Source organism: Carassius auratus, chromosome 7 (assembly GCF_003368295.1).
Source record: "Carassius auratus strain Wakin chromosome 7, ASM336829v1, whole genome shotgun sequence".
Lineage (NCBI taxonomy): Eukaryota > Metazoa > Chordata > Actinopteri > Cypriniformes > Cyprinidae > Carassius > Carassius auratus.
The window spans coordinates 25,446,626-25,460,503 of NC_039249.1; the positions used below are offsets into that span (position 1 = coordinate 25,446,626).

The 13,878-nt window shown below is 36.8% G+C and overlaps 1 protein-coding gene across 9 annotated transcripts in view; it reads right to left on the reverse strand.

Annotated features, from left to right (window-relative positions):
* Positions 1-13,878, reverse strand: part of camk2d1 (calcium/calmodulin-dependent protein kinase (CaM kinase) II delta 1) — a 98,624-nt gene that overhangs the window by 54,905 nt on the left and 29,841 nt on the right. For all 9 annotated transcript variants that reach the window (XM_026268149.1, XM_026268147.1, XM_026268145.1 and 6 more), the window contains exons 3-4: positions 5,819-5,878; positions 3,839-3,893 (exon numbers count right to left, since the gene is read on the reverse strand). In XM_026268149.1, coding sequence (XP_026123934.1) covers positions 3,839-3,893; positions 5,819-5,878 — 115 coding nt within the window. The remainder of the gene's footprint in view (positions 1-3,838; positions 3,894-5,818; positions 5,879-13,878) is intronic.

Here is a 13,878-nt window from a genome sequence, read left to right on the forward strand (position 1 = left end):
TATACACGTATATATGTATATATACATGTATATGTATATATATATATATATATATATATATATATATATATATATATATATATATATATATATATATATATATATATTTTTTTTTTTTTTTTTTTTTTTTTTTTTTTTTTTTTTATCTTGGCCAGATCTGTGCCTTGCCACAATCTCGTCTCTGAGCTCTTCAGGCAGTTCCTTTGACCTCATGATTCTTATTTGCTCTGACATGCACTGTGAGCTGTAAGGTCTTATATAGACAGGTGTGTAGCTTTCCTAATCAAGTCCAATCAGTATAATCAAACACAGCTGGACTCAAATGAAGGTATAGAACCATCTCAAGTATGATCAGAAGAAATGGACAGGACCTGAGTTGAATATATAGAGTGTCACAGCAAAGGATCTGAATCAGTGTTGGGAAAGTTCACTTTCTACATGAACTAGTTCAAAGTTCAATTCACAAATTTTAAAATGAACTAGTTCAGTTCATAGTTCAAACTACAAAATTTTGAACTAAGTTCACTAAGTTCCAAAAATGAACTAGTTCATAGTTCTTTTTTTCCATATGTTGCTGCAAGCTATTATTTTTCAAAATTATTGCCACAGCCCATATAGAATCACAGACAGCAATTATGTTATCAGTTTTAACAATGAAGCTCTGCGTCAGATTTCATCTTCATATCCAATTTTGAATCCTTATCCAACCAGGGTTTACATTAGCATTGAGGGGACAGCATTTCCCCATTGTTGCTTTAATGCTTTGTCTCCCATTCTCACCGACCTTGTCATAAACATCATAAAATTATTTTAAATGATGATACGTCTTCTTGCTACATGCTGCTGTCGCCAGCATGCTTTTTTTTTTTTTTTTTTGATGACGCGTCACACATGCTGCGGACGGCGGTGTGACACTGGTGGCTGGTGTTGCCAGATTGGGTGTTTTTTCCGCTACATATTAAGACCCGTTTACGGTGTGTTTTAGCCGGGTTTTCGCCTGGAAGGCTCTATAGAAATCTGGCACCCTATTGAACGAAGTTAACCTGAGAGAGCGTGCCGTTCACAGACACCAGAATGAATGAGTTCACAGTAACGTTCATCAGGCATTAATACAGCACGTTCAGTTCACGTTCGCCCAAAAAATGAACGAGTTCATGAACTATCGTTCAATGAACACGTTCAGGCACAACACTGATCTGAATACTTAGGACCATGTGATATTTCAGTTTTTCCTTTTTAATAAATGTGCAAAAATGTCAACAAACTTCTCTGTGTTTCTGTCAATATGCGGTGCTGTGTGTACCCACTGTATGTATATGACTTCAAGAATTTGTGAGTATACACGGTTTGAGTGGACATGTACAGTGTGTATGTATAAGAGGTTTTTATGTATGTTTATAAGATATATGTATGTATATGTATGTATGTATGTATGTGTGTGTGTGTGTGTGTGTGTGTGGAATTCGAATTGTATGGTTTGCCACAGACAGTTTGGCATGCGCTGGGACCATGGTTCAATTTAATTCTGACAACGCCTATGTAATACGGTTTGATAAAAATAACATGCAAAACAAAACAGGGTTCGGCTAATATACGTTTGTTGATGAATGCGCATTCTGGCTTCCCAATACATTACAACAACAGTGATGAAAAAAAATCAAATTACATTGTGGACAAACCATTCACTCTCGTTCAATGTGAAAGCCGTATGCTTGAATATGAGCATTTATTCCGTCATCACCCGGGTGCTGAGGTGTGCGTGCGAGACCTGAACAGCACACACTGATATCTGCGGTTAAACTAAACTCATGTAAGCTTTGCCAGTTTTAAAATTTAAGAGTCAGAGGACACAAACTCGTGTGCGCCGTGAGAAGATTTGTGTGTGCGCTCATCCAAAGTGCACAAACTCGCGCCTCAAAAACACTCACAAACAATAAGCTCTCTCTGAAATATTGTGTTTAAATGGACAAATTCTCACACAAATTAAAGTATCCTATAGCAGACATAGCCACTGAATGTACTGGATCAGTGGCACTGATTCAGTGCATTCTTTTAAAGTGACAGCACTTTCTTTTATATTAATCAAACAGCAACAATAGTCGTTCTTCAGTGACAAGCTGCGCAAAACCACAATCAAATGTTGGCGCATGTTTTGCATAGCTTGTCAGTGAACAATGGCTCTGTGTAGTAAATGCTGCTCCATATGAAAACATGAACTAAATGGAGCTTTACAGCTGATTACAGAACCGGACTTACCGACAAAATGTGCATTAAATATCGCATGTGATTTATCGTGCAGCCCTAATATGTAGTCAGTTAGTTAGCTGATCACTTTGTATACAATTTTCTCAAATGATGGCTGTGTAAACCCTGTTGTCTGCAGTTACAACGGCAGTATATAATGTACAGGCTATTAATGTTTCATGTTTGTTTAAATAAAATAATTCAATAATAATAATTTACCTCTAGTTTGCAATAAATTAAAATAAATTGTGAATACATGTCATCCAGGAAAATAAAATCTGCCTTAGTTACTCCCATTTTAATGGACAGTTTTCAAACATATATTACTTAAATATTTAAAAAATCAAAGTCAAAACTTACTTAGTGATTTTTAGTCAAGTCTATCATGTGAATAACACTATTTGCATGACCATGAGAGCACTGAGTGAGTATTAATCCATCAGTTGCCTTTATGGAAGTTTCAGTTCAGTCACATGAGTATATTTTAAGTTGTGATGCTGCCTAATAAGTAGACTGTCTCAGTAATACAACCTCAAAGTGAGCTGAAATACTGAGCCATGGAAAAAGTAATATGTGTCTGATGATTCATCTTTGGACAAAGTCAACGGATGCCTTCACCCACACTGCCTGTTGCCTACTCTTCATAAATGGTATGGCCATCTTCCTCATGGGAGTCATTAACTCCAACAATTCTTCTGCGTGTTTGCATAACAAGCAAGTAAAAAGAGGCCATTTTACATGACCAGATGCAGTATATCATCATGCCATGCAAACACTAAAATGACAAATTTTCTATATTATTATTAACCCCAAGACCGATAATATATTACTATTGTAATTCAACTGCACTGTCAATTAAATGTAAAGTCTAGGTAATTTTTGTGAAAAAATGGCATGCCTTGTTAGCCAGTCAAACCAGAAGACACAGACTGTTGTATAAATGTTGCATTATACTGTAATGCATTTAGTCTGTACATTTGCAATGTTACTTTTAGTTTGTAGTTCTGTCTTGCTTCTGTTTCGTAAATCTGAATTTTCAGCATAATTACTCCAGTATACAGAGTCACATAATTCTTCAGAATTAATTCTAATATACTGAATTTCTGCTCAATAATTATTTTTGCTCAGTTATTAAAACTGATTTATATTACCATAAATTAAAAAAAAATGTTTTTAATGCTTAATATTTTTTAATTATTTATTTTTTAGTAGAGTAGAAAAAAAAGAAAAAAAAGAACAACATTTGTTTGAAATAAAATCTTTTGTAACATTTGATTTTCAATCAGTTAAATCTTATTTGCTGAATAGATGTATGATTTTTTTAACACACACACACACACATACACATACACACACATGTATCCCAAGCATTTGAATGTTAGTTTATGTCCAATGTTAGTATATCGCAATCATGGCAATCTACAGTGTAAGTAGCTCACTTACTGTGGCTCTTTTCTGATCTGGGTTCAGTCTCATTTGTTTGGTGTGGAGGAGCTCTCATTAACAGTCACACTTGTTTAATAGGAGAACCGGAGACATGACCTCATACAGATAGAGACACACACACACACACACACAAAAAAAAATCACTCACAAATCAAAGACGAGGTAGTGAACACCCTCCTCTGAAATGCTGTCATGGAGCCTCACTGTCGAGAAAGCATAGAGAGAGATAGACACTGATTAGATTGCATGGAGCAGCTCATTTTCATACTCATTAGAAAGAGGGAGTGAGATTTTCACAGACTCATTACTCCACAAATTAGAATTATTTCTACTTCTGTTTCCTTTCATTGTCAATGATGAAGAAAGAGCAGATCCATTAAAGCTGAAGCTTTCTGTTAAAATAATTTCTTCTATCCCTCCTTGATATGCAGACACATTCTATAAGGCACTGTCAAGTGATTTTCTTGAACAGTGAAAATACTCTGGTGGTGGGATGCCAACCAGTTTAACACAGCAAAACACATTACTACAGAGATGTCACCCGCTCATACGTTAAACGGTGGATACATAAAGGGCTACCTTAAAATGGATAAAAATAGGTATTTAAATGGTAGACATCTTTTGTTGCTTACTGGAACATCCTTCACATAAACAACACGCCTACGATGCCTAAAAATGCTGTCTAGGTATGCAGAATTCAGACCTTTGCACATCATTATTAACAATAACTCAGTCTTGCTACACATCAAAATGAAAAGTGAAAATCTTGTAATGAAACCGAAGAGGTCATGACAGCTACTTGATTAAAGTGAGAAGAGGGAATTCCTCATGTAATTTATCAAATGAATAGAAAGCCTTGACCTTTCGATTTAGAAATAAGGATGGATTGCATGGGGGGAAAAAGAGATGGGGAGGAATCCCCTCTGTATAAATATCTCATGCATCTTCTCTCATCTATGATACAGATGGTTGCTCAAACCTGTTGCCATAGTAACAGAAAGAGAATGGCTTTCCAGCTGATAGTTGCTTTGGAGAGGAGAAATCCCTCTGTTAGTTTAGGAAAGCCACTGGGTTTTATGTTAGATGTCATAATAATGAAAATCTGACTGTTGACCGCAAATGCCCTAACATGTTATTACTTTAAATTTGGAATCACAAACATTGACATATTAATTGTGCATTGCTGTCATTTTTGTTTCAAAAAGAGTAGATTTTTTTGATATTTTCATTGTAATTCTGTTTTTTGCACAACAGACTGTCTGTCTGATGTTAACTCTGGAACAAAAACAGATTGAATATGTTCAATGGCTTAGTGTTCTCATGTAATGGATGAACATACGGGGGCGGGAATGTGATGCTAAATTTTTCAGCTTATCTGTAGCTTTGTGTTATAGCCATAATTACTGCTAGAATTCACCCACGCTTGTAATCTTGCAGCTGGCTAGGTGGTGGTTGAGTGTGGGCAGAAAAGCACAGCCATTTTTAGCTGTTACCACCTTAACAGCTAGAGGTCAGATTTGCATGACCTAATTAGGATGAATCACTCAGCACAAAAAAAAATCCATGAATGTGAGGACTATAAAATAAATTTAATTGTCTTAATGTAACTTAAAACAGAGTACCATGCTCAAACCAGAGTGAAAATCCATACTCGATACTCTTGCAATGCAATGTAGCGATGCTATATAAATAATGTTTTCTCCAAACTAGCTACAACAAATGATAAGAGCGTTTTGTCGGTTGCTTCATTGAAACATCTGGTAGCCTCGCAAGCCAAGGAAGTGCACAGGGAGTTGAAGCTAAATGGTCTGAGCCACTGGCTCTTTGTCCTCATGGGCTTCTGCAGGCTTTCAATCCATGCTAAAAGTATTCTGTAATCACTTTTCTGCCCAGGATCCACTCCGGGATTTCTCACTCGCACCAAAGTCACTCTCACCAGACAGCTAGGTCATTTTTGCTTTCACTGAGGACAGAAAAATTACTGTGAAGCTTGAACATTGTCATGTCACATCTGGTTTTAATTCTTATTATATTTTAAATGCTGTAAATAAAACAGCTCATAAAAAAGTGGCAGTTTTAGGCCATACCAAGTGAACCTGGAGAATGTTGAGTGAGTATCCGCACTTACCAATGTTGGGATGCTTGAGTAGACGACAAATTCGGGCCTCTCGTTCCAGTTTTTGGTGATCTACAAAAAAAATAAAAAACATGTTTGTTTGTTAAAAATAAAAACACTGACACTTATGGAAGCACTTGACTGTTTAACTTGTCTTTGGATAAAAGTTTTTGCTGAATGACGTAAAATGTAAATGTTTGTTAAGCAATAGAAATGCAGTAAATATAACAGGACATAAATGTTTTGAATCTGAACTCTGCCCTGCTGGTTTAAATGAGGAAAACCAAAAAAGGGAATAAATGTTGTCTCTGCTGATTCCTCTGACGTCAAGTGATTAGACAAAATATACAAATGATATAAAAACAAACAAACAAAAACAATCAGTCATTATAATCTAATGATGAAATGTAATATTAAATTCTTACTTCAGAAAAAGTCTTAAAAGCTTTTTGGGGGTGAATTGTATGCAAATATTGTAGATAAAACAAAACAAAAAATGAAAGCATATATTATAATTAGATTTTTTTATGTATTATCAATCATATAGCATATTAAGACATCTGTTTTGTGTAAAAGTAAAATTTGTGGAATTATATTGTATTTTTACTCACACTGACAGAGGACAAGAAATTATACAGTAAAAGAGTGAATAGTATTGTAGAAAGGAAGTAGAATGTCTTTTGAAAGTGCAGAAGTTCTGGTCAATGTGAAGTTTCACATACTGACATTTTTAAAACCACTGTGTTCTGTTGTGCAAATCAAGGAAAGGTGGAAGATGGAAATAAAGATAGAACATTCTGGTGTATATATGTGTCTAACTGTATAAATGTGTAAGATACCACTATGGGGGGATTATGGTCCAGGCTAATGGGACCAGCAGCCTGGGGCCTGTGATTGCCGGGGGCTTTGAGATGAAAACCCTGCGGCTTACCTGATAAACCGGAATCAATACACTGCAAATGTAACTGATATAGACAAAGAGTGCTGTTTGTGAATGTGGTTAAGTAATATATAATAATACTCAATAGCACCAATCTTTTAAGAACTTTTCATACACTATGAATTACCAACATACATATTGGCAAACAGTCAACCTCATTTCCAAAACCCACTCAAACCACCAAAATACTTCATACATGACTCAAAATAAGTTTGTTCATTTAACCATTACACTGGCATCAATTTACACTCAGAAGGCACACACTGTCACTCATAACACACTAACCTAAAAACACTAACAACATGGAGCATTGCATAATTGATGACCTTTTATATTTGCAAATTTCACATAAATCAGTCTTTATGGAATATGAATAACACCATTCCAATCGATTGACTTTAATGAAACATATGTAACAAGAAATGCAGATATGTTATCGTTATTATTATTATTTTAATTCTTGCATTTAGTAGTTTAGTTGGAAAAAAATTTAGTTTAGAAAAAAATCCTCATATTTAAAATTTACTGCCCTGTCTTATTTATGTTTCCAAAGAAAATTATTTAGAAGTTGTACCCTTTTACAAAATGATGGTAGACAGGTTTTCAGCTGACATTACAAAAAGCTGTGTTTGGAATTATTATTACTGTTTTTAATGTAAATGTTATACTAGGTGTTCTGTACAGTATATTTCAATATAATTAGTGTTGTATGATTGACATAATTCTATTTTGAAGGATATTTGATCAGTTTTAAAAGCAGTGCGTTATAGTTTTTGGGAAAAAAAAAGGTACAAATATAAAGTGTTTTGCGAGTGACAGAGTATGATTTACAGAAGAGTTCCCAGATTTTGGAAGATGGCATCATTCCATGTGAAAGTAATGAACACATTTTAACAAAACTGAACTTGCATTGTATTCACACAGTCAGTGAAACAGAAGTCAATACAAATTCAGTTTTGCCCAATGCATTTTAGCTATTGAGAAAAAAAAAATTATTAAAAAAAAAACGGTAAAGAATATGAAAGAATGTGCCCTGTGTTTATAATTTGACTGCATTTTAATTTAAAATGTTATATTCTTGATCCATACTGTACACCACTATTAACACAAAATACTTTGATATTTTTGGCCTCAGGTAAGTTGAGCACTTTGCTCACAGGGAGATGGCAGCAGTAGGATGGGTGTTGGAAATGGAATTCATCAATCCCTTTAGATGCTGTTTAGCCAATAAGATTGTTTGTCTCTGAAGTCTTAATCCCAGAGCTCCAATAAGATGTGCTTTTGCCGCCATAATCTCAACCGCTTGAGCCATTAATGAGGCACAGCATGCAGTCTAGAGTCTGTCTAATCAGGTACATGTCTAAAAGGAAGATGGGAAACCTATGACAAAACGGGTTTAAACATTGCTTGCAATAGCGATGAGAGTTAAAATGCCCATCTCTGTTTGTGGCTTCATGTTCATGTAACGTAATTGCCTGTAACTCATTCTGGACAAGTGTTATAAATGTTGTCCTATCCTCATTACTAGAAAAGTTTGGCCAAATTCCATGTTCTTCATTAAATGTCCCAGATGGAGAGTTTTTCATTCAAATCTAGTTTTTGCATATTTTAAGTGTTGCATTGACCCAGTTCAGTCAGTTCCCATCTGACAGAATTTGAGCAAATGCCAGAAATGGGGCAGCTATTTTCAAAGTTGTCATATCAAGTCAACTGTCCGCTGACATGCATAGTGCAAGAAGAACAAATAAATAAAAATAGGTGAATAAGTCATTATCATGTCCAAATGGATATTTTTTTTTTTAAAATAGATTTTTTGTAATTGAAAAATTATGAAATGGAAAATAGTAGATGGAGCTCAGAGTACTGCAGAAAACGAAATATAATGAAATATAATCCTGTTTTAGTTTGAATTGTGTGCAATATCTGCAATAGTATTGACCCCCGACAAAACTGCAAAGGAATTATTGTTTTCAAAAACTCCCAAAACACTATTTGTAAAAACAGTATAAAAAGCAAGTAAATAAAGTACATTAAAAACAGATATAAATTGTATTCATTATTTTGATGTGGTGTTACTGTATAAGGCAGATATCCACAGCCATCGTTCTCTCCAGCTAATGCAAGTTTAATCTATTCAAATATCACATTAACAGAAGTAAACAGAGGTCAACAGAGGAAGCAGCTTGGCAGGTACAAAGTTTGCATAAGAAGCAAATTAGTGCAAAAGAGGTGAAAGAGAAACTTGAAATAGAGTGGTGGAACAAAATGAGAAAGAAATACCCTTTCAAAAGGTACACTTTTGTATGTAAATATGTACATTTTAAGTACTAATATGCACTTTTAATATAATATTTAGGGATAAATAGCTTTTAGCTTTGTACCTTAGGTAACTGCCCCAGAGACAGCTTTGTGTTTGTGAAACATGCAGAATGTAATGATAAATATTTCAAACTATATTGTTATATTGACCTCATTTTGTAAATTTGAAATAAACATACAGCAGTCATGTGACAATCATTAATGAACAACTGTATTTATTTCAGAAACATATGCCTATATTTTCTTTTCTTTTTTATTAATGTTAAATTGTCCTAGTTTTAGATATAAATGGGTCAAGCAATTTGGTCTCATAAAAATACGTACCTCTGGGAACTTTTTATTACTTTGATATAGGTACATATTGCTGCGTTTTTGCTACAGGTAAAGTACATATTGCAGCGGTTAAGAATTCAAATACCCGGGGACTGTCGCTAAAAGTTAATGCTCTATCATTTTAGAAATATGCCCTACATCAAACCCGATAGTGTTAACAAATGCAAAATGAATTTGTTGATGCATCCGTACCATTTTAACTTCCTTATATGCAGATCTGAACTATTTTGTCGAACTATAGTTACACAGGATTCAAATCGGAGTCCCTCACCTCTCAATTATGTCTCGTTACTCCGTGAGCTACCGAACAAACCTACTGTCTATGAAAACCTTTAGATATGAAGCTGGATATGTGTGATGCTAACATTCAAAAGCATCAGTTTTTTTTAATCTCTCAGCATATTAAAATTGTTTTGAAGTCATAACATAATACGTTTCAAGAAATTGTGTGAAAATAACACTTTATTAAAACTGACTCTAGTGTTCTTTTTAACTGCAGTAATATGTGCTTATTGGTACGTATTTCACGTCTCGCAAAAAAGTGCCCCCAGGTACGGTTTTACCATGAGACCAGGTAAGAATCATATTTTGTGTGTGTGTGTGTGTGTGTGTTTGTTTTGCATGAACACAACTGAATCATGTAAGTAGGAAAATCCTCACAAGTCATAAAAAAGCTCCGTAAAAGAAGCAGACCACATTCATTGCAACTGCATGAAAAAGAGCAACCAGTAATAGCAAGAAAACCATATGGGTTTAGAGCGACATGTGGGTGAATTAAAATTATTAAATTTAAGATTTTTATGTTTATGTGAATCATCAGTTAATCAATTAACTCAAATGTGTTCTTTTAGAAAAAAAAATATCAGTAAAAGGATGTGGGCATCCCTAACAAAACGATGGTAGTGTTGATGTGTTAAAATATACTTACATTACACATTAAAGGGACAAAAGAAAACACTTAATGAGGGGAAAAAAATAACATTAGTGTGGAAGAAAAATGACTTGATGCTGGAAATAGTCTTGTTACACCTCATAAGGACAAAGTGTTAGACTGCTTTATACAGACGCAACTTGTGTTGGCAGGGCAGTAACCTCATTTTATGGGGTCTAAGACAAAAGGGGGATGTGGAAATTTCAGTTTGCTAAAAGTATAAAAGAAAACCACTGGCTGTTAACATGTTAAAGTGGCTGGACAAACAGACTTAGTACTTTATAGACTGCACTGAAGAAATCTACACACAGCAAGGACTTGTAGATGCTGGAACCCATTTCTACTATTCCAGTGTTCGTTTCTTGAAAACTTTAGATTTTCTTTAGATACCAAGAATTGAATCATATGCCATATTTTTTTTTTTTCATATTACTTACAACTATGGTGAATTCTCGTTAGTTTTGATTCTCTAGCAAGCTGTCCATCTTTCATTTACTGTCTCTCTGGATGTTCCCTAGGCAATGTCAATCTATTAGTCAAACTACCGCTATCTGTTTATGAATCTATGGTTCTTTTTTTAATCCTCTTTTTTTGGCAACCTCCCCCGTGTCTGTTTATGCAAATGTGCATCTGATAACTCCAGCCCTATTCAAATGAGCTAAAGACTCAGACCCTACATTGTTTTTCACCGCAAATGCTTATTTGAATAGTTAGAATACAAACCCGATTCAAAAAAAAAGTTGGGACACTGTACAAATTATGAGTAAAAGATTAATGGAATAATTTACAAATCTCATAAACTTATATTTTATCCACAATAGAATGTAGATAGCATATCAAATGTTGAAAGTGAGACATTTTGTAGCTCATTTTGGATTCTATGAGAGCTGCTACACAAAAAAGTTGGGACAGGTAGCAATAAGAGGCCGGAAAAGTTAAATGTACATATAAGTACAGCTGGAGGACCAATTTGCAACTTTTTAGGTAAATTGGCAACATGATTGTGTATACAAAGAGCCTCTCAGAGTGGCAGTGTCTCTCAGAAGTCAAGATGGGCAAAGGATCACCAATTCCCCCAATGCTGCGGCAAAAAAATAGTGGAGCAATATCAGAAAGCAGTTTCTCAGAGAAAAATTGCAAAATAAAAAAATAATAACAATCTCTGTGCGTAAGGGTCTAGGCTGGAAAACCATACTGGATGCCCCTGATCTTCGGGCCCTTAGATGGCACTGCATCACATACAGGAATGCTACTGTAACGGAAATCACAACATGGCCTCAGGAATACTTCCAGAAAACACTGTCGGTGAACAAAAAACACTGTGCCATTCGGCGTTGCCGGCTTAAACTCTATAGGTCAAAAAAGAAGCCATATCTACACATGATCCAGAAGCGCAGGCGTTTTCTCTGGACCAAGGCTCATTTAAAATGGACTGTTGCAAAGTGGAAAACTGTTCTGTGGTCAAACTAATCAAAATTGAAGTTCTTTTTGGAAAACTGGGATGCCATGTCATCCGGACTAAAGAGGACAAGGACAACCCAAGTTGTTATAAGCACTCAGTTCAGAAGCCTGCATCTTTGATGGTATGGGGTTACATGAGTGCGTGTGGCATGGGCACATCTGGAAAGGCACCACCAATCCTGAAAGGTATATCCAAGTTCTAGAACAACATTTGCTCCCATCCAGACGTTGTCTCTTTCAGGAAAGACCTTGCCTTTTCCAACATGACAATGCTAGACACCACCTCCCTGTTGAATGAGCTGAACACCTTCTTCGCTCACTTTAAGATACAAAACAGCAACACTGCATAGAAGACTCCACCTCCTCCTGATGACCAGGTGATGTCGCTGACCACAGACAGCGTGAGGAGATTCTTCAGCAGGATCAATGCATGCAAAGCTCCGGGTCCTGACAACATCCCTGGGCATGTACTTAGAGACTGTGCAACAGAACTCACTGATGTCTTCACAGACATTTTCAACATCTCACTTAGTCAGGCTGTTGTTCCCACATGTTTCAAAACTGCCATCATCATTCCAGGCCACGAAGAAGCCATCTCCTTTTGCTTCAATGGCTACCGTCCTGTTGCACTTACTCCCATCCTCATGAAGTGCTTTGAATGGCTAGTCATGCCCCACATCAAGTCTGCCCTTCCCCCCATCCCTGGACCCCTTCCAGTTTGCATATCGGTCCAACCGGTCGTCCGATGATGCCATCGCCACTGCAGTCCACTCAGCACTCACACATCTGGACAAAAAGGACTCATACATCAGAATGTTGTTCACAGACTTCAGTTTAACATTCAACACAATCATCCCTCAACAGCTCATTTACAAACTCTACAACGCACTCTAGAACACATAGAGAGAGCAGCTGAGAAGATCATTGATGTCTCTCTCCCCTCCCTCCAGGTCATTTACGGAACCCGTCTCACTCGCAAAGCCCTCTGCATTGCAGGTGATCTCACCCACCCGTCACATAGCTGCTTCAGTCTGCTGCCATCAGGGAGGAGAATGCAGAGTCTCCAGGCCAGGAACAGCAGACTGAAGGACAGCTTCATCCATCAGGCTGTCAGGAAACTGAATTCGCTCCTGAACTTGCCCCCCCATCCCTCTTCTGCCCCTGGCAACACTGAACTATGAACACCCCCCCCCAGATCCCACATCCCCAGGTCCTTCCCCTCGCCCCTCCACCACTAACATACGATGTCATGTACCAGTCACTTTGTGCAGCATTAACCAGCTCTCAAACATTAATCTGCACTAATGAAATCAAATACACACGATAAAGTCAGTGGTTGTGCAGAGCTCACTGATGTCGGCTATACTTGCTTGTAAAATAGAGTTAGAAACAACAGAATATCTTTTTTTTTTTTTTTACTGAAAGTGCTGCTCCTCTCTGCGCTCGCTGAACACACCAGATGCATAGAGAGAGGCTCGCGCTGGGAAAGAGAGACCTCACGCTCGTGCGGCAGCACCAAAGAGTCTCAGAGACTAAATAATGATTGTCCAAAAAGTCGCAAGATTTGTCGCTAGTCGCTTTTTTGTAAAAAAGTTGCTAAATCTAGCAAAAAACTCACCAAGTTAGCAACTCCACTGCACAGCGGACCGGCTTCAACCATCTTGCAAGTGTTGATAGGCTATTACTCGTGAGGTGTAACCAATCAGATAGCGCCGTGGGCGGGACATTGAGGGACACTCACATTGAGTGGTGAATACAGAGAGGCTGTCCGGCAGCTATATCAGAGCCAGCCAAAGTAGCGCATTTTAAAATAAAATTGACTTTAATCAAGTTTTGTGATCCCTCTAGCCACTAGTGTAGTAGCACTGATCACTTTGAGGGGGGGATAAAAACAATTAAGCAGAGGCAGGGATACATTGACCAGAAAGCACGTGGGGAGCAGTTGGGGGTTTGGTGCCTTTCTCAAGGGCACCTCAGTCATAGAATTGAAAGTGGGAGGGAGCACTGTACATTCACTACCCCCACCTACAATCCCTGCCGGTACGGGACACAAACCCCGAAATTTTCGGATGAGTCTGACTCTCTAAC